The 19,993-nt window shown below is 36.1% G+C and overlaps 1 protein-coding gene across 4 annotated transcripts in view; it reads left to right on the top strand.

The window, feature by feature from the left end:
* The window catches only part of LOC150099104 (transducin beta-like protein 3), a 470,278-nt gene that overhangs the window by 194,491 nt on the left and 255,794 nt on the right, over positions 1–19,993 (top strand). For all 4 annotated transcript variants that reach the window (XM_090405846.1, XM_090405845.1, XM_090405844.1 and 1 more), the window contains exons 10-11: positions 3,448–3,651; positions 16,739–16,845. In XM_090405846.1, the coding sequence (XP_090261972.1) occupies positions 3,448–3,651; positions 16,739–16,845 (311 nt within the window). The remainder of the gene's footprint in view (positions 1–3,447; positions 3,652–16,738; positions 16,846–19,993) is intronic.

Genomic DNA, 19,993 nt, shown 5'->3' with positions numbered 1-19,993 from the left:
ATCTTCCATGAACATACGGCTCACCTTTTTCATCACTGTCTTAAATCTAATTATTTCAAATGGAATAAAACGATATATGAGCAACTGAATGGCTTAACTATTGGCAGTCCCCTTTCGACGCCCTGTGCAGATCTGTTCATGGAAAAGCTAGAAACTGACATCCTCTCAAAATTAGACCCAAAACATTTAGTGTGGTGGAGGTATGTAGATGTCTTCATAATTTGGAGGGACACAAAAACAGCTCTTTTGGACTTATTAACCAAAACTAATTATTTTCATCAAAAAATACAATTCACTTTGGAACTAGAAAAAGATAATCAACTACTATTTTTGGATACCCTAATCAAGAAACTAGCAGATGAACATATCAAACTAACAGTCTACCGCAAACCAACACACACTGTTGTACACTACCTTCATTTCAAATCAACTCACCATATTTCCCAGAAGCTCAGCATAATACATATGCTCAAAAATATAGCTATGAACATTATCTCAGAAGAAAAAGAACTCTATTATGAAATTACTCATATATCAGAGTCATTAATAAAAAATGGCTATCCAAAGAATCTAATCAACCAGATTCTTCATAGAAACCCCCCACAACAACAACCACCACCTACCATCACGCAGTACAGTTCATCCTTACTTATTCCTTATGCAGGTACAGTGTACAAGAAGATCGCAAAACTTTTTAAACCTTTCAACATCAGAGTTGCATTCAAACCGGTCAAGACTGTCCATCACGTTTTTAGATCGCCAAAAGACATTAATCGTTTTTTCAAACACACTGGAGTATACAACATCCCATGTGCTTGTGGTCTAAATTATATGGGACAGACGTTGAGAAGCCTCAAAATCCGAAAAAAATGAACATATTGGAAATGTTAATAACAACAGAACAGACAACTCAGGTCTCGCCCATCATTTCGCTACTATTAACCGTACCCTTCATTGGGATAGTAATGCCATGCCTTTCTTAGAAGAAGATTTCCTTTTTAGAAATTTCAAAATGGCGTTGTAGTTCTGTCAGCAAAACTTGTTGGTATTGGATGTTTATAAATCATGGTCAATTAAAGATCAATATATATTTCAATTTAACTATAAATTTTAGATTGTTTTTCAGATTGGCTCACCTTCTTAACATACATCATTTATACATGATTAGCAAACTCTTCAACTGTTCTTGCTTGTCAGAGCACCCTCTGATGTGACATTTTCATCATCTGCTTATTTTCTGTCAGTGAATTCTTGAAAGCAAATCCTTTAAAAAAAAAAAAAAAAACAAGTCTTATGTTGATCGCCTACTCCAGAGATTGGTTAGTCAACCTATGCAACAAGTTTCACCTTTCTCAACTCTCTATTGCTCCATGGTATAAAGTACCTTGGATCAGTAGAGAGTTGGGAAAGATACAACTTTTTCATGTTTGATTTATTATATTCTATTTCTTGGGAAACACACACAAGAGGGGTGACTGTTCCAGAACACACAATAGAAGGCATGAATGAGGAGGAAGAGATACTTGTTCTGTGAATGTGGAGTTAAACTGCAAAGGGATGTTATGCTACAGTTGCACATGTTTCAATGGATTTAGTAGAGATTGGATGAATTGTTGATGCTAGTTCAATATGATGATTTCCTGTAGATAAGATTCTAAGATAATCAGCCCAATGGCCAAGACAATTCAATTTAGCCTGCTGAGAGGTGTCATTAGGGCTCTATGACCGACTTTAGTTGCCTTTCTTCAGCGTCATGTTTAGTGTGAGTGCCTGTGTGTACATATCATTGTTTTGTGATCCCTGAAGATCTTCAAGGATTAATGGATTGTATACAGCACTCAGAAAGGATTAAAACAGAATTTAATACTTCCTATATTTCGTCTCAGTCACTGAGACATCTTCAGGGATTACAAAAAAACTAATGCAACATATACACAAATACCACACAATACTAAGCCAACCACGTGGGTGACTCTAAAGTCCTGTCTAGGTGGATCACCCTCTATGGGCGGTTGTAGTTGGCCTGGAATATAAGGTGGGATCTCTGATGATTAATTCTTGTAGAGAGGCTTATACGCTGGCTAAACATGATAACTAATAATTAAGGAATTGACAGCGTACACTAGAAATATAAATTAAAGAAACTTTAATATATACTTTCCGATATTTCAGCAAACATCACGTTGCCATCTTCTTGGGAACTTAATACAAAGACAAGTGCACGCAAGTACTACCTAACAGCAAATGAGAACCGAAGCTAGGAAGCTACCGTTTTCCTAAAGTCCTGATGGTGCCCCCTGGCGGGCTATATTGGTAGTTCTTGGCCTTTGGGCTGAAGTTCTTCTGATAAATGTTTCCCAAATTTGGGGCAGTCTCATGCATCCAAATTTGTTGAGGTTTGGCATGTTCCTAAGGGCTGAGGCTGATTCCATGAATAGTCTTTCATATTTGAACCTGCTGCGGTGTATTACTGTGGCTTTCTTCCATCTTATTCTGTGGCGAGTATCCAGAGCGTGGTCTGCAAGCCCAGAGTGGCTGTACTGGTGAAATCGGATGTAATACTTGTGTTCTGAGATTCTGATATTTGCTGTCCTGCCTGTTTGGCCAAAGTAGGACAATTTACAGCTGCAAGGGACCTGGTATGCACCAGGTAGGTCTAGGGGAAGTGGTTGGTCTTTAGTGGAGTGGATAAGGGATTTACTGTGACATCATGCTTGAGTTTGTCCGTTTCTTGGGCATACCAGTTCAGGGGAGGGAGGAGTTCACTGGTTCCATCTTGTTTTCACTTCATTATAACCTTGCTGATGGTAGTCCAAGGCATGTGCAATGTGGCAGAAATTTCTCGGACCGAATAACTGAACTTGTGGACTCTGACTGTCATACCAGCTTCACAAGTGAGTACTGCATGATCACTGTTACTAACCAAAGGCAGAACATTTTTTGACCTCGAGTTCCTTCTGTTATATGTTGCTTGAGGAAGTTGTGTTGCAAGAACTCAATAAATTCAGTTTCATTCTTCTCATGATTTTACTGCTACCCAATCAATGTTTGGATAATTAAATTCCCAATTATGATACTTTTTTGTGCCATAATCTTTATTTGTTAATGCATTTCTTCTCTACTAATTTGGTCATAATTGGTCATAATTTCCTGTTTGTAGTTCAGCATGTAACCTTTTCTGAATGGGGAATATTCATAAATTTATCCACTTCCCAAGTGAATCCACATGATTACTATCACCAAATCAAATTTCTAATAACAAAAATGCAGTTAATATTATTAACTGCATTTTTATTAATATTAATTGGAGACAAAAGTGCACACTTAATTATTTTGTTTCTTTTGCAAACTCATTTAATATTTTGTATTTAAGTTAATTTTAACACTTCCATTTTGTTTTATAAATATGACTCCTTTCCTTATATTATGATATATTTCTCTTTTCAGTTTGTAGGTTATAATGATGATATTTTGGATGTGAAGTTACTAGGTAGAGAGGAAAGCCACCTGGCAGTTGCAACAAATAGTACTTATATTAAGATTTTTGAATTTGATTCTTTCAATTGTCAGTTACTAAAAGGACATTTAGATGTGGTTGTGGCACTTGATGTATCTCCTGCAGATCCATGGTTTCTCTTCAGTGGTTCAAAGGTAAGGTCTAAACCACTATGTTTAGAATTTTGTGTATGTATTTAAAAAAACTCTCTTGTGAATGGACACAAAATAATTAATGCACTGCCTGCAATTTCATCACCATCATAACATAGTCTTCAGTTCATTCCTCACAAAAATAATAGTCATGAATATCAACTTGTTCACTATCAGGAAGCTGACCAGTTATATACACAGTCCCCGGGTTATGAACGAGATACGTTTCTGAGAACGTCATTAAGTCAGATTTGTATGTAACTTGGATTCCTGATGAACAACACACATGCGGTAATAATAATAATAATAGCAATACTATAGTGGCTCATATGTGTCAATAATAATAGAGTGCAATATTGTAATAATAATAATAATATCTCCCTGTACATTGTAATAATAAATTACAGAAACTATTGTGCTCTTTCTTTTAATTCGAACAAACAGAACATAAAAACAAACATACAAAAAGTTTCAATAGGAGATAGGAAAATTTTCAAAAAAAAATATTAAAGGTTGCATCAATGTTTTGCTTACTGGAGGGGCATTTCTGAGGCAAGAAGGTAGGCTGACTTTAATCAGAAGATGATGATGATGATGGAGTGGTGCTAGAGAGGATGGACCTGGTGCTAGAGAATCAGGATTTGATTCTGTTTCTGAAAGAGGGGACCTTACCATTGAAGTCGGTTTCTTGAAAAAGGTATCTAGGGATGTTTGTACAGTCTTTTTCTTTTCATCATAAATGGCCTTGTAGCAGCTGATGCTCTCATTAACTGCACGGTAAACCTTTGTAAACTGCTTAATGTTAGGATGTCGCTCCTCAAGCTTAGGAAATCCTGCTTCAATGAGACGAAAGGCTTCATCTAATTCTTTTGTCTTACACCTTCTTCGCTCTGGATCTTCCGATTCTTCGTGTTCATGTGTTTCTATCAGCTGCTTCTCTATCTCCATAAGGTCTTCATTGGTTAATTCTAGTGAATGGGACTCTAGTAAGTCAATGACATAATTTTCTTTGATGTCCAATTGCAGTGTATTGCCACTATCTATCACAGCTTTTCTGGATTTGGCGGTGTCTTCTCTGAAGCCAAGAAAATCACCACAGAGGGCACAGTTTGTTTCACACCCCTTTAATTACTGATTGCTTCACTTCCCCCCCAAGAATGAGCAATGTTTTTGATGGCATCATGGATGTTATAATTCTTCCAAAACTCTCTCAAGGTCATCACATCATCTTCCTTCGTCCTGACTGCTTGCACGAATGTATGCTGTAAGTAATAAGCCTTAAATGTAGAAATGCCTCCCTGGTCCATTGACTGTGCTAACGATGCAGTGTTGGGGTAAAAATACAACCTTTACATTAGGGTAATCCCTTAAATTTGATTTCCAAATAACTGGAAGAGCTGCTTTAATAATATGGCAAAGTGCAGGTTTGTTTACATGCACGAAAGACAATAGTTCCCGAATTAATAATTTAATTATTTAATTGTTAATTCTCCTTATGGGGAGCCTTGGGAGCCATTTATAAGTACAGAATGGCATAAGTCGGGTCGTCCGTAACCCAGGAACCACCTGTATATATATATATAATTGGTGGGCTATATGGAATTCAAGTGTATATATATATATATATATATAATGGGTACAAGACAACCGGGCGATGGAATAAACAAGCGGGCGACGGAATAAAAGATCAAATATGCAATTCTATTCTGTTGATCTATTACCAGATAAATTTAAATAATATTTTTTTGACAAATGAGTTAAATGAATGGTATAAACATAAAATTTGAAAAATCTCGCTTATAATTAAGTTTATTTTTATTGTGTAGAATTAAGAATTGTATAGAAGTCATATTGAAATTTACAATACACAAAATGAGTCAGCTAGTTAATAAATAAAGTTAAGGGGATTAATAAATAAAGTTGAGAGTTATATAAATCTCTCATTATTTTAAAGCCAAATAAGAAGATCGAAATCTAAGAGTTTCATGCTGAAGAACGTTGGCGAGTCCTAGTGTAAGTCAACAACTGGTAGTACAACACTAGGGCAACTCGGAGCAAAGGTGGAGCAAGTTTCAATCACTGTCCTTAATATTTTCTCATAATGTAAAACGCAGATCCTAGGAGATATATTGCTGTTTTACATTATGAGGGAAGGTCACTACCCAGACCGATAAAAAAAAAAAAAAAAAAAAAAAAAAAAATAGCCTTTTGGCTCTTTATTGTAGTTAATAAATATTTATATTATATATTTTCATTTATATCATATATCAAAATTTGTGGGATCATTTAAGAAAGAGATGGTTAAAAAGAGTGCTTCAAAAATGATTTTAAAATGAAAAGGTATAATTGCACAATATTAAAATAAAGAAAACAATAAAAATACAGTTTTTAATTAATTTAGTAATGTTATTTTGTAATTAACAAACATAATTTGTAGTTTAATTTCTAGTAACCTAACCCAAAATAACTAAACCATAAAAATAAACTTAAACTTAAACTTGAAATAAATTTAATTATAAGTGAGATTTTTCAAATAAGCTAACCTAACCTAACTACGCAATAAGCAAGATTTTTCAAATAACCTAACCTAACTACACAATAAAAATAAACTTAATTATAAGCGAGATTTTTTAAACTTTATGTTTATACAGTTCTTTTAACTCATTTTTACCTGGTAATAGATCAATAGAATAGAATTGCATATTTGATCTTTTCTGCCCGGTTGATTGTGTCCCTATATAATTGGTGGGTTGTATAAAAATTGCACACACGCACATAGAGCTCAATAAATATGCTTGCCCTATAGCCAGCTGGCAAGGTGATGGACTGGATAAAATAGAATATATTTTACCTAATGAAAAATAAATTTCTGAACAAATTTTTTTTTTTTTTTTAACTTTAAGAAAACACAAAAGAATATGCATAATATAAAGGGTGATTCTATATATATATATATATATATATATATATCATCATCATTATCATCAAATTCCTGCCATGTAAGCTCAAGGGGTGTACAGGATACGACAGTACTACATGAAAAAATTACATAATTACTAACTTCCTGTCTACAATTTTCCTCCAAATCAGTCTGTTACTTGTCAAGACTCCAACATTATGAGATCTTATATTTCTATCGTCTAAGGCACTTTGTATCATATCAATCCACTTATATCTTGTTCTTCCTCTGGGTCGTTTTCCTGCCAATCTGGAAGAGAACAATTGTTTTGCTAATCTTTCCTCTCCCATTCTATTTAAGTGACCATACCACCTGAGATTTGCTCTGCTAATGCATTCCTGGATACTGACAATGTCAAGTTCTTTCCTAATATCCTCATTTTTAATATGATATTGCTATTGATGCCATCTATTCACGCCTCTAATCTTTCTCAGGACTCTCATATCTGCGGTCTCTAGCTTTGTTCAAGTGTTTTACTTCTGACCCAGCTCTCAGATCCATAAGTTAAAACTGGTTTGAACACTGTCTTGTATACAGCTAATTTAGTGTTCCGACTAATTTCTCTCTTATTCCATACGAATCCATTCAGTTGACTTCCCACCATACCAGCTTTGCTGATTCTGTTGTCTATTTCTATATTTAATTTACCATCTTCAGTAAAAATCGTGCCTAAGTAGCTGAAATGTTTTACTTGTTCCACAGGTTCTCCATTCACAACACAGTTGACATTTTCAATGATTCTGCCTATTTTCATTGTCTTTTTATTGCTGACCTTCATACCATATCTATTACAACAGCTATTCAATTTAGTCAGAGAATCTTGCAGACTTGTAGCAGATTTATTTAGAAGTATAACATCATCCGCATAAAGCAAAGAGCTGACATTAACATCTCCAATTTTGATATCAGGTTTAATACCACTTTCCTTCATAATGTGATCCATATAGATAATGAATAACAGAGGGGATAATGTACATCCTTGTCTCACACCAGATTTAACATTAAACCATCTTCCTGTACTTCAATTCTAACTGCTGACTTACAACTCAAATAAAGACTAAGTATTGCTTGATATAAACCCCATTAACACCATATAACTGCAGCGTATTGAATAGCTTCTCTCTTGTCACCTTATCATATGCCTTTTCCAAATCGACAAAGCTTAAATACAGATCTTTGTTATATTCCCATGCTTTCTCGACTATTTGTCGTAAAGTGAAGATCTGATCCTGACAGCCTCTGTTTGGCCTGAATCCAGCTTGTTCTTCACCAAGCTTTTCTTCCACAATTCTTCTCAACCGTTTCTCAAGTATACTTGCATAGATCTTGCCAGGAACACTCACTAGGGAAATACCTCTGTAATTCTCACATTCAATTTTATTTCCCTTTTTATATATGGGTACTATGAGAGCTCTACTCCAATCATCGGGAATTCGTCCCTCTGTCCAGGCTTTCTGAACTATGCAGTGCAGCCACTGTAAAACTTTTATACCACCATACTTCAGCATTTCTGGTCGAATATCATCTACTCCTGCTGCCTTTCCACATTTCAAGCCTTTGATGGCTTTTTCTACTTCTAAGTATGGATATGTATTCCTGACTGCATCCTGGTGAGTGTTTTTTATCACTGTGCTGTCATCACTGCTTGTTTCATTTAGCAGTTTTTCAAAGTAATTACTCCATACTTCAAGGATATCTTTTTCTCCCGTTTTCATGTCACCTTTATCATCTCTAACTCCTTTTACAGCACTCTTTCCTCCATTCCTAAGCTTCTTCAACAATCTCCAGAATATTTTGCCACCTTCTTGATATTTATTTTCTATATTCTTGCCAAAGTCCTCCCATGACTTTTGTTTAGCTAGTTTTACACAGTGTTTAGCATTCTTGCATTTGTCTCTATATTCTCTAAGAGCACGAGCTGACTTATTTGACAGGAACTTTTGATATGCTTTCTTCTTTTCCTTCACTGCCTCTTTAACTTCCTGTGTCCACCAGGGAGTTCTGATTTTTTTATCCTTGCAGACAACCTCACCACATGCCTCTCTGGCAGAATCAATCAATGTTTTCTTCAGTTTGCCACTGAATCTCCAAGGTTTGATTCCTGTTCTCAAACTCTTTCATTTTCTTTTCAATAATTGTTCTGCATTTTAGTCTACAGTTCACATCTGAGAGCTGCTCAACTTTTATTCGCTTTAAAACTTTCTTACATGTTATTCTTTTCAATATGAAATTCAATTTTATCCTGCTCAAGTTTAAATAGTGATCACTTCCAATTTCAAATCCTCTGTGCACTCTGGTGTCCTGCACCAGGGAGAAAACATCACTATCAACAATAACATAGTCAATGAGACTTTTCTTATTCCTAGCCTTCTCTCCATGTGAATTTGTGCACATTTTTATGTTGGAACAGGGTGTTAGTAATAAACGGTCCATGTCCTGAGCAGAAATCCAACAGATATTTGCCATTATTATTAGCTTTGCTCTTTTCTCCAAATTTTCCCAAAATATTTTTATATGTCTCGCAATCATTTCCTACTCTGCTATTTAGATCCCCAACAAGGACCAACTTTTCCTTTTTCATTGTGTCTGTTGCTCTTTCTAATGCATCATTTGTTCTAGGCAACTATTTAAGAATGCTGGTAGTCAGCAATTGTCTATAGTGTTGATTACAATGTTAAAAAGAAAGGATCTTTTGGAGTTCGATAACGATGGGTGCCCATTTCGAAATCATGGCTGGAGCCATGATTTCGAAAACAGTAGTGCTGACTGGTTTCTCAAAAGGTGAGATATTCCAGGTGTTTAATTAATGGTAAAATAACCCATATTACTTGTCTAAGAGGCATAACTGTGATCCTAAGACACTCTGTCACTAATGAGATTGCTTTTGTCTGATAGGGCTGGTATAGACAAACAGAATTTCCTGTGTTCAGCTATCGACTGCTGCATTTAATGAAGGTTGTTCCCAACCCATATCTCACCAAACTATGTGCAGGGAATCGAAATGGATTGGTATCGGCAGTTGCATGCCTATGCAGAATCCAGTGATTTCTGTGAAGAACTGGAAAATTCGTCTACTGTGGTGTCAGAAGCACTGTTACTGGAAACTGGAAGACTGGAAAATAAGCCAAGTTGTCAGATGAATCATGGTACACCTTGTTCTGTGCTGACTGTAGGCAGTGAGTTTGATAGGAGCTCCAGCTTGTCTTGTGAACACAACTCAAGATTTTGGAGGTGGTGTCATGGTGTGGAGCATGCTTTTTTGGTACAGAATGGGTATCCTGATATTGCTGAAATGTCGGGGTGTTATCCAATGAATATTTGAACATTATTGCTGATCAAGTCCATCCTGAAATGTTGATTTTTTATCCAGTAGGTGACAGCTGTTTCAGATGACAGTGCTACTGTCCATTGTGCAAGAATTGTTCAACAATGGTTCGGTGAGCATGACAGTGAATTTTGCCTTTTTCCCTGGTCACCACAAAGCCTTGGTGTGAACTCAATTGAGAATCTATTGGAAATGTTAGAGAAACAGATCCGGGAGAAAAATCCTCTTCCATCATATCTGAGCTAGTTAAATGATGACCGTCTGGTGAATGCCTGGTATGTTGCAATATAGATGCAATTCAATACGTTATGGAATCTGTGCAAAACTACATATATTCAATAATAATTCAGGGTAAAGGAGGTCCAACATAGTATTAAATAAAAGTATCTAATTTAGTGGCCAGTATGTGTCGTAACAAAAATTAATGTAACAAACTTTATTTTACTATATAAAAGGTGTATGTACAGTATGTGGGTCATCATTAATCATGATGACCCACATACATATAATTTAATAATTGTATGGTATGTGGGTTTTTAATAATTTATATTTGTGATGTTACATGTATATCCCTTATAAGTTGCTAGTTGGAGTGAATAACGTGTGGTCCAGTGAACTGTATACATGATATTTGGATTTATGATAGGCATTAAAAAAAAAAAAAAGGTCTGCACAGTTAGACTAGTGGCTGTGTGCTTTGCAACAATATGCCTGGGAAAGGAGTGTCCTAGGTTTGATTCCTGCCAACAATGCGAGGAGCTCAAGGATCTTCCTTGGCCATAACCAAGTTAGCCGGTCTTGGTCAGAAGGATTTTACTCCCCAGTTTATCTGGGGATTTTCATCCTGCAAGCAGGCAAATCAGCTCCATGAACACACATGGATACATTCATGAATATTGCCCTTAGGGGGATTCGGCAGAGGAGTGGTGAACCGGCTGCATTAATATGCCAGTAACCTCTCATTAGGAGGGGGACTCAACCCATGGATAAGATGGATAAGAAAGATAGGGTAGGATAGGATATTTAAAAAAAAATAGATAATAATAAAATAATGAGGAGAGAAAAAGGGATTTGTTTGTAAAATTGAAATAACCAAGTAACAATAAAGCAGCTGTATATATTTGGTACTTCTATAAATAACTACAGGGAGAAGGTAATCCAATGATCTAACAATATTGATCAGGCGATTCATCTAGATGTAGCAGGAATACATGTAAATTGATAGAATAGCCAATGCAAATCATCTTGTACAATTTTTGTTCTTGTTAGATGTACTTATGACTATCATTGATTTGTATTTTGCTTATTTTTCTAAGAATTTGTTTTATTCACTGATGATCATTGTGCACTTTTTACACAGTAATATATATACATAAATAATTTCCAATAATTATTTAAAATTTGTACTCACTATGTCTGTTCTTTCTGAAGACTGAAATAAAAATATTCCTGTAGCTTTAAAAACATTCAATCCCCAACAAACACCGTATTCCTAAATACAGAGTATTATATTTAGCACCAATTGGTGCAATTAGTCAACTGGAACGACACTTCATAATGAAAAATGTCTTCTACCACAGGCACTGTGCTGCATACAATCCAACAAAACAGTTTTATTATAGAAACAAACATAATATCTTACTAAATACATTTGTTCTAACCACCCCTTTCAAAGTTTTTCTTGCAGAAATTATGTGGGGACAGCTGTTTTTAATTTGTTAGATGTAGAAAGCAAATAATTTATGTAAAGCATAAATTGACTGCATAAACCAAATAAAAATGTGTATATATCTGGGACGAATTCTCCATGCTTGCTGCACAAGCTCATTACTTGAGAAATAAATCATATTTATTTGTTAATAAATGCATGCATTTATAAGCATTTCATTTAGGCTTTTATTTTTATAGACAGAAGACGTCTTAAGCTTGCAAGGCAATAATTGAGCTTTGCGTTGTGTATCAAAGGCCGATGCTTGCTCGTCTAGTCAAATCTACCTTGGCTTGCTCGGTTGTGGGAGCTTCCAAGTCCTAGCTGCAGCACTGTGATTTCATGCATGTACATAGCCATTTCCGCTCCCTTCACGTTGTCTTAAACACAGGCCACATGCAGTCAAAGTAGCTCTAGCTAGCTTCAGGCAGCCTTTACAAGTGTTCGTGCTGCTTGGGAAAATTAAGTTACAACCAACTTTTTATGACAATGTTATTGACCAGTTCATAAAGAAGAACCATAGGGTAGAATTTGTATTCAGGTAGCTAAATTGAAAAAGATAGAATATCATTTGTAAAATAAATGTTGTATTTGTATGATTAAATGTACATAAATTTCTAAATATATAGTTTTAAATGGTCAGTAATCCACTAATCAGACTTCAATCACACCTCTCACTCCCTGATGATAACAAGAGCAAGTGTGAATTTCAAGACCAGCATTCGCCGCTGATGTATATGTAGATACACTGCTTGCAAAGAAGTCATCAGCCATCCTCATTGGCAAGGTGCATTGTGCCACGTAATGAACCATGTTTTTGTAGCCAGTATATATTGGAGGAATGTGATGCTCCCAAGACTGCAACTGTAGCCAGATGAAATCACTGTGAGAAGGGAATTATTGACAGAGTTTGAAAGAGACATTGTGATAGAATGCCATTTTGAATGCCTATCTGTTTGGCAAATTGGGCCATCTAAGGTCAACAATGAGTGATACTATACTGAGGTGGAAGCACGGGGAGTCAAATGCATGTGCTGCTCACAGTGGATTACCCACTACACTTGCTGAATGTAGGGTAATGTGGAGGATAATATGGAAAAACCGGCATTCGTCGGCTGACACGTACATGCCGAGTTCTGGACATCAACTGGAACACAAATCTAATTACATCCAAAACCAAGGCTGACAACATGAGTTTCTATGGCAATATTCAAGGCCGAAATGATCCAAACCTTAACATGAAGTGTAGTCTTCAGTCGTGCAAATAGTGTTTCCAATAGGATGTGAAAGCCTGGAATGCTGTTATGGGGCAACGAATCATGCTATACTTTCTAGGAAGCTGGTGGACATGCATGGGTTTTTTATCTTTAGCAGCTTGCATAGCTGCAACATAATCTCAGCCGTAAAGTTCGAACCTTGATCCGACAAAAGTGTCTGATGGGCCTGACGGGGAAGGATGATGGATGGAATCGCAGGTTACTCTGTCTTGCCAAACCATAGACTTGAGACCTCAAATAGAACCTCACAGGGAAAATTTTCGATTAGACCTTGCACAATTGTTAGGGGAATTTTACCTCTTCTATTTACTGCTGCCGCACTTTACAGTTTATATGATTCAGGCTCTTCTGCATGGGCATGAATTCCCAGCATCTCAGGGTGTGCAACATGGTCATCGATCATATGCTTAATTTCTCAACTGATTTCAACCCTCTCTCCTTTAAAATTTCTATTTCTTGTCGTGTTCTTATCTCTCACTATTTTGTCAGGATAACTACCAAAAAATGAGGATATTAGGAAAGAACTTGACATTGTCAGCATCCAGGAATGCGTTAGCAGAGCTAATCTCAGATGGTATGGTCACTTAAATAGAATGGGAGAGGAAAGATTAGCAAAACAAGTGTTCTCTGCCAGGTTGGCAGGAAAACGACCCAGAGGAAGACCAAGATATAGGTGGATTGATACGGTACAAAGTGCCTTAGACGATAGAAATATAAGATCTGATAATGTTGGAGTGTTGACAAGTAACAGACTGATTTGGAGGAAAATTGTAGATAGGAAGTTAGTAATGATGTAATTTTTTCATGTAGTACTATCATATCCTGTACACCCCTTGAGGGTACATGGCAGGAATTTGATGATGATGATGATGATGAACTACCAGGGGTGCTTTTCATTCTATGCTTCTTTAGCATGTCAGATATATATGATCCAGTTTTACTAGCACTCCTTTTTGATGAATCTCTATCTCTAATTTAATTAGGCTGCAAGATTCCCTGACTAAATTAAATAACTGCTGTAATAGATATGGTATGAAGGTCAGCATTAAAAACACAAAGACAATGAAAATAGGGCAGAAATATTGAAAATATCAACTGCATTGTGAATGGAGTTGGGTGATTTGAAACTTATAGAACAAGTAAAACATTTCAGCTACTTAGGCACGATTTTTAGTGAGGATGGTAAGTTAAATATGGAAATAGACAACAGATTCAACAAAGCTGGTATGGTAGGAAGTCATCTGAATAAATTTATATGGAATAAGAGAGAAATTAGCCAAAACACTAAATTAGCTGTATACAAGACAATGTTTAAACCAATTTTAACTTATGGATCTGAGAGCTGGGTTAGAAGTAAAACACTTGACTGAAGGTTAGAGACTGCAGATATGAGAGTTTTGAGAAAGATTAGGGGTGTGAACAGATGGTATCTGTAGTAATATCATATAAAAAATGAGGATATTAGGAAAGAACTTGTCATTGTTAGCATTCAGGAATGTGTTAGCAGAGCTAATCTCGGGTGGCATGGTCACTGAAACAGAATGGGAGTGGAAAGATTAGCAAAATAAATGTTCTCTGCCCTGGTTGGCAGGAAAAAGACCCAGAGGAAGACCAAGGTATAGGTGGATTGATACAGTAAAAAGTGCCTCAGAAGACAGAAATATAAGAGCTGATAATATTGGAGTCTTGACATTTAATAGACTGATTTGGAGGAAAATTGTAGATAGGATAGGAAGTTAGTAATGATGTAAATTTTTCATGTGGTACTATCATATCCTGTATACCCCTTGAGGGTAAATATCAGGAATTTGATGATTATGATGATGATGCGCATATAGGAACTTAGTCTATGCTGGATAGGTAGGAATTTATGTGAAAATATACCTCTAAGAACATAAAATATGTTAACTACCACAAGCTAGGACTCATAGACCACCATATGTTGGACACCGTCTTAATGCAGGATTAAATGGAAGGAAACTACCTGCATAGACCTGTTACAAGATTGATGTAGACTAATTGACTGCATCAAGGACTTCTGAACCTTAAGAAGTATGGCTGCATTAATTTAGCAAAAATTTGTAAAATGACTTTTTTGGACCACTTTAGTCAAATAACCATAAATGTTTTAGATTAGCTCTAGTGAGGTAGAGATGCCAAGAAATTATATTCTTGTTTAATTCTTTATCCAGATGTAAGCCAGAAAAGTATGTGCTTAGAGTTTCTTCACGACTAAGCTATTTGTACATGTAGGGTAATGACTTCACATTAATTGCCTTAGTATCCTATACTGCAAAGCACATACCTTTTGGATGTGTATAATGCTATGCATTATGGGAAGGGCCATCACCCATACCAGTTTGAACTTCTATTGAGATCTCTACCATGTGAATCAAACCCAGAAGAGATATCAAGGTCAAAGTGATGCAGAAGGCAAGTGAAAAATCTTTCAACAACTAGATCTAATTCCGAGTATTTTAATAATAAGGTGTTACACCATTTTGATACTTGTATATGTGAAATGACTTCTGCATTACTTCATCCTTTGTATCTCTTCTGCATTTCACTCCCACTGTTGAGATCTCAATACAGGTTGAAACTGTTCCCATAATGCATAACATTATACACACCCAAAAGTGTGTGGGATATTAAGACAATTAATGTGAAATCACTAGTCGTGAAGATACTTCACACAAACTTTGTTTGCTTATGCTTGGATAGAGGATTAACAAGAATATAATTTCTTGGTATCCTTAGTTTAATTTATAACAAAGTGAAAAAATTTTCAGCTCCAGTGAGTGCCATGGTAGGATACTAAATGTTTTGTCTGTTATAATTATGAACTTTTTTTCACAATCAGTTAATTACTATCATTTAGTGTTGTGTGATAAGTGGCTCTGCTAAAATGATGTTTGTTTGGATCCATAAAATTTCAGCAGCTTAATATAATGTATTTTGTTGTTGTGTTATTGTGATAATATTGTTAAGTAATTAGTAACAAAGAAATATTATTTTTCAATTTATTACAAATAATTCAGAAGTTTTTTTTTTTTTTACTAAAAATATAAATTTAGAAACTTTACTGAGTAAACTAGATCTTTAGCATATACCTTGCTGTTGCAAAATGTATATTGGCCTTCATTTTGATAAAATGAAGGCCATTGTACTTTTATAGAGCCTACTACTGTGTTAAGAATAATTTATTTCCCAATGTTTTGGCTTTCACATTAAAGTCATGATCAGAATATATGCATATATATCACACAGGCAAACTACCTTATAATTCAAACGGTATGTCAAAATGACATTAATATGGTTCTCCATTATCCTATCGGTATGTCAAAATGGCATTAATATGGTTATCCATTATCCTATCGGTCTGACCTTTAGTTTTTTTAAAAAAAAGGTCTGCTGCCAAAATTTGTTTGCTATCACTCATGATGTCATGTCTTGTTGATATTGTAGAATACTTGTATATTTGGTGATAAATAATCACCACATTATTTATATAACAGTAAATAAATATAAGGAACAAAACAAAAGTCCTAATAGTGAGAGAATACAAATGTAGCAATCATTTCTACCATATGAATTTTGTCATTTGAACAGGCTCCATTATTACAATTTAATGTAGTATTTCACTTGTTCAGAAAATTACTACTGAGTGCTGAAACAGATGTGACTTTAAGAAAGATTGACATCATCTCCTCCTCAGATTCCTAATTATAGTTACAGTTTTAAAGAAAAGTAAAAGTTGAAAACATAACATTTAGTATTAAAAAAACAACAAACAAAGGTATTAATTGATATTTAAATTTTAGGATAATACAGTCCATGTGTGGTGGATGTGTCCACAGACCAAAGTTGTGGAATCTGTTTTTATTGCATATGGACACACACACACTGTAAATGCAGTAGTGTGTTCAAGGTGAGGTTATTTATTTATTTATTTATTTATTTTTGGGATTAACTATTTCTGGTCATAATGAAGAATCCTGAATGAAAAATGATTTCTTGTTGAGATCTACAAACTCACTGCCTGTTGCGGTCACGAACTGTGAACAACGCAAAAAAAAAAAATATTCAACTTTATCCACTGGTATAATATGGATTAACATGCATCCAAAGCAGTATTAATAACATTATTTCTTCTTATAATTATTTTTCAGCATTCATCTGGTGAAACCCCTCCGTGTTGGGCACCTGTTCGTGGTGGAGGGGACCTCCCAGTGATGGTACTGGCCCTTTTCATTTTTTCTCTTTTTCTTTGCAGATATTTTTTCTCTTATTTTTCCACTGGAATTCAATGCTCTGGCGCCGTGTTTGCCGTGCGGTGCGACCCATGGACATCCAGAAAGGGGGATCCTGGTAGCCTTGCACTACTTTGGCCCCCGCGTCGGCAAGACGGGTGGTTCTGGATGGCCCAGCCAGAATCATTCAGCTAGTGGGCTTGCCTGCAAGGGTCAATGGCGTTGCAGTAAGTCTCTCACCCCATGGTCTGGGGTCGGGATCCTAGACCTGCTGCAGTGCCGGTATAGCATCCAGGGTAGCCTGGCGTTCCACTCCTGAGTGCAGTCTTTGCTTGCCAGGTAGTGGGTGTCCATGTGTGGCCCGTGGTGGGTGGGGAGCTTTGGCACCGAATTAAAATTCCTTAAATATGAATTCTTCATCCTCAAATGTTTCAGGGACTCCTAACAAAGTCCCAACCAAGTACTGATAATATAGATACAGCATATGGAAACAGAAGTAAGAAACAAAAGATATCAGATACTAACATAAATGTACCAACCCTTTTAATCATTCATGCAACAGGTGAAAAATCAATTTCGAAAATGTCTCCCTTCTTAATCCAAAAAGGTTTAGAAGGACTGGCAGGACTTCCCAAAACTGTCAAGAAATTGCATTCTGGTGATATCCTTGTGGAAACAATGTGCAAACAACATTCCGAGAAAATACTGAGAGCAACGACAATGGGTGGAATACAAATTGCAGTAACACCTCACAGAACACTCAATTCCAGTAGAGGAGTGATATCAGAATAGGATCTCCTTGAGGTTCCCAATGAGGAGATATGTTCAGAGCTTAAAGATCAGGGAGTGATGGGTGGGAGGCGCATCCTGATATGCAGGGATGGTCGCCTGGTCTCAACCAAGAACATCATCCTTACTTTTGATACACCTAGGCCTCCGACATCTGTAAAAGCAGGGTATCTCAGGTGTCCTGTTATAATGTACATCCCTAACCCGCTGAGATGCTTTAAATGTCAAAGATATGGACATGCCCAAACTGCCTGTCGTGGTTCTACCACCTGTGCCCAATGTGGTAGAAAAGAACATGAAAATAAATCTTGCTGTTAAAAAAAAAAGCTAAATGTGTCAACTGTCAGGGAGATCATCTAGCATACTCTCGTGCATGTCAGAAATGGAAAGATAAAAAAGAGATACAAAAAATTAAAACAGAACAAAACATGAAAAATGTTTTGTTCTGTTTTAATACAAAATATACCATATTTTGGATGCAAAAAGAAAGCTAGCCACCATTACACCCGTTCTACGATCCTCTTATGCTGACAAAGTAACAATTAAAAAAGTGCCAACAGCAACTCAAACATGTATGTCTATTCCACCATTTGATAATAATTTCACCATATCTGAATTTTACAATCGCAAGTGCTTCTCTGTTGAGCACATTAATCACAAGAACTATGGCCTTACTCCAGAGACAACTTCAAAAATGGTCCCATTCAATGAAAACTCATCTGTCAAAAAGTTATAGTGGAGACTTCACTCAAAGATAAACCACCAGACACTCGCACAGAAAAAATGGTTCGATACCCACTGAAAGCAATCTAAGCATACCAACGGACCCTAACACATTTGATGTTTTGAACACTCTGCCAGAGGAGGAGATGGACACTGGCCGTCCATACTTCCATAAAACAGTGAATAAATATAAATCTGGCAAAGGTATGCATGCCTTCAGCCTCTCGAAACCCAGACAAGTCAATAAAATGAAAAGAATAGAAAAATTTTTAAATTTTTACAATGGAACTGTCGTGTAATCCGCCAGAATATTGACAATATCAAGATGTTGTTGCAGAAACACAAATCTTTCTGTTTCTTTCTACAGGAAACTTACTTAACACCCAATGAGGACCGTACCTTTAGGAATTTCACTGTTGTTCGGAAGGATAGAACTGGAGATGGTCTTGCTCATGGAGGAGTAGCTATCCTAATGGGCAGTCATACTCCTTTCCATCAGATCCAACTTAATACTTCTCTGGAAAGTGGTAGCGATTCACTTCTATGTGGGATTCCTTATTACAGTATGTTCAATTTATTTACCACCAAATGCTGAGTTAAATGAAATTGATCTTGATAACCTTATCTCGCAACTGCCTGAACCCATACTTTTGATGGGTGACTTTAACGGTCACAATACTCTAGGGGTAGTGCCAACACTAGTAGACGAGGTTGAATCATTGAAAAAATTCTTGCTAATAATAACCTTTCCCTTCTAAATAATAAACTCAATACGTTCTTCCATATCCCTACCCACTCATATTCTGCAATTGATCTTACAATCTGTTCCCCTTCCATTCTTCCACTGCTCATGTGGGATGTTGAAGAGAACATATATGGAAGTGATCACTTTCCTGTTCTTTGTACAATGTCTTCACAGGAACCATGTTCTCCCACACGGATAGCTATATGGAAAATGGACCAGGCTGACAGTAACACTTTCTCTCATCTTGCAAAATTTAATGCTGATGCCATCAGTCAAACACCTATCAATGAAGCTGTACAATATATAACAGAATGCATTGTCCAGGCAGCTACAACCTTCATCCCAAAAACATCATCTTGATTTCCAGTCTATTGAAAGCCTTGGTTGAACTCAGAATGTCAGGCAGCCAAAAAAGATCAACACAGAGAATAGAGCATATTTCATAGATACCCCACCACATCAAATTTAATAACTTTCAAGCGTGCTCAAGCCAAAGCATGTTTTGTAAGACGTGCTTTGTCAAAACACGTCTTACAAAATCAGAGTCAAAAACAATCATGGATCCAATT

Source organism: Typopeltis vanoorti, chromosome 15, assembly GCF_054136105.1.
Source record: "Typopeltis vanoorti isolate ZY-2024b chromosome 15, IOZ_Tvanoo_1.0, whole genome shotgun sequence".
Classification (NCBI taxonomy): Eukaryota; Metazoa; Arthropoda; class Arachnida; order Uropygi; family Thelyphonidae; genus Typopeltis; species Typopeltis vanoorti.
Note: the sequence above shows the minus strand (reverse complement) of the source record. Positions and strands in the feature narration are given on the sequence as shown.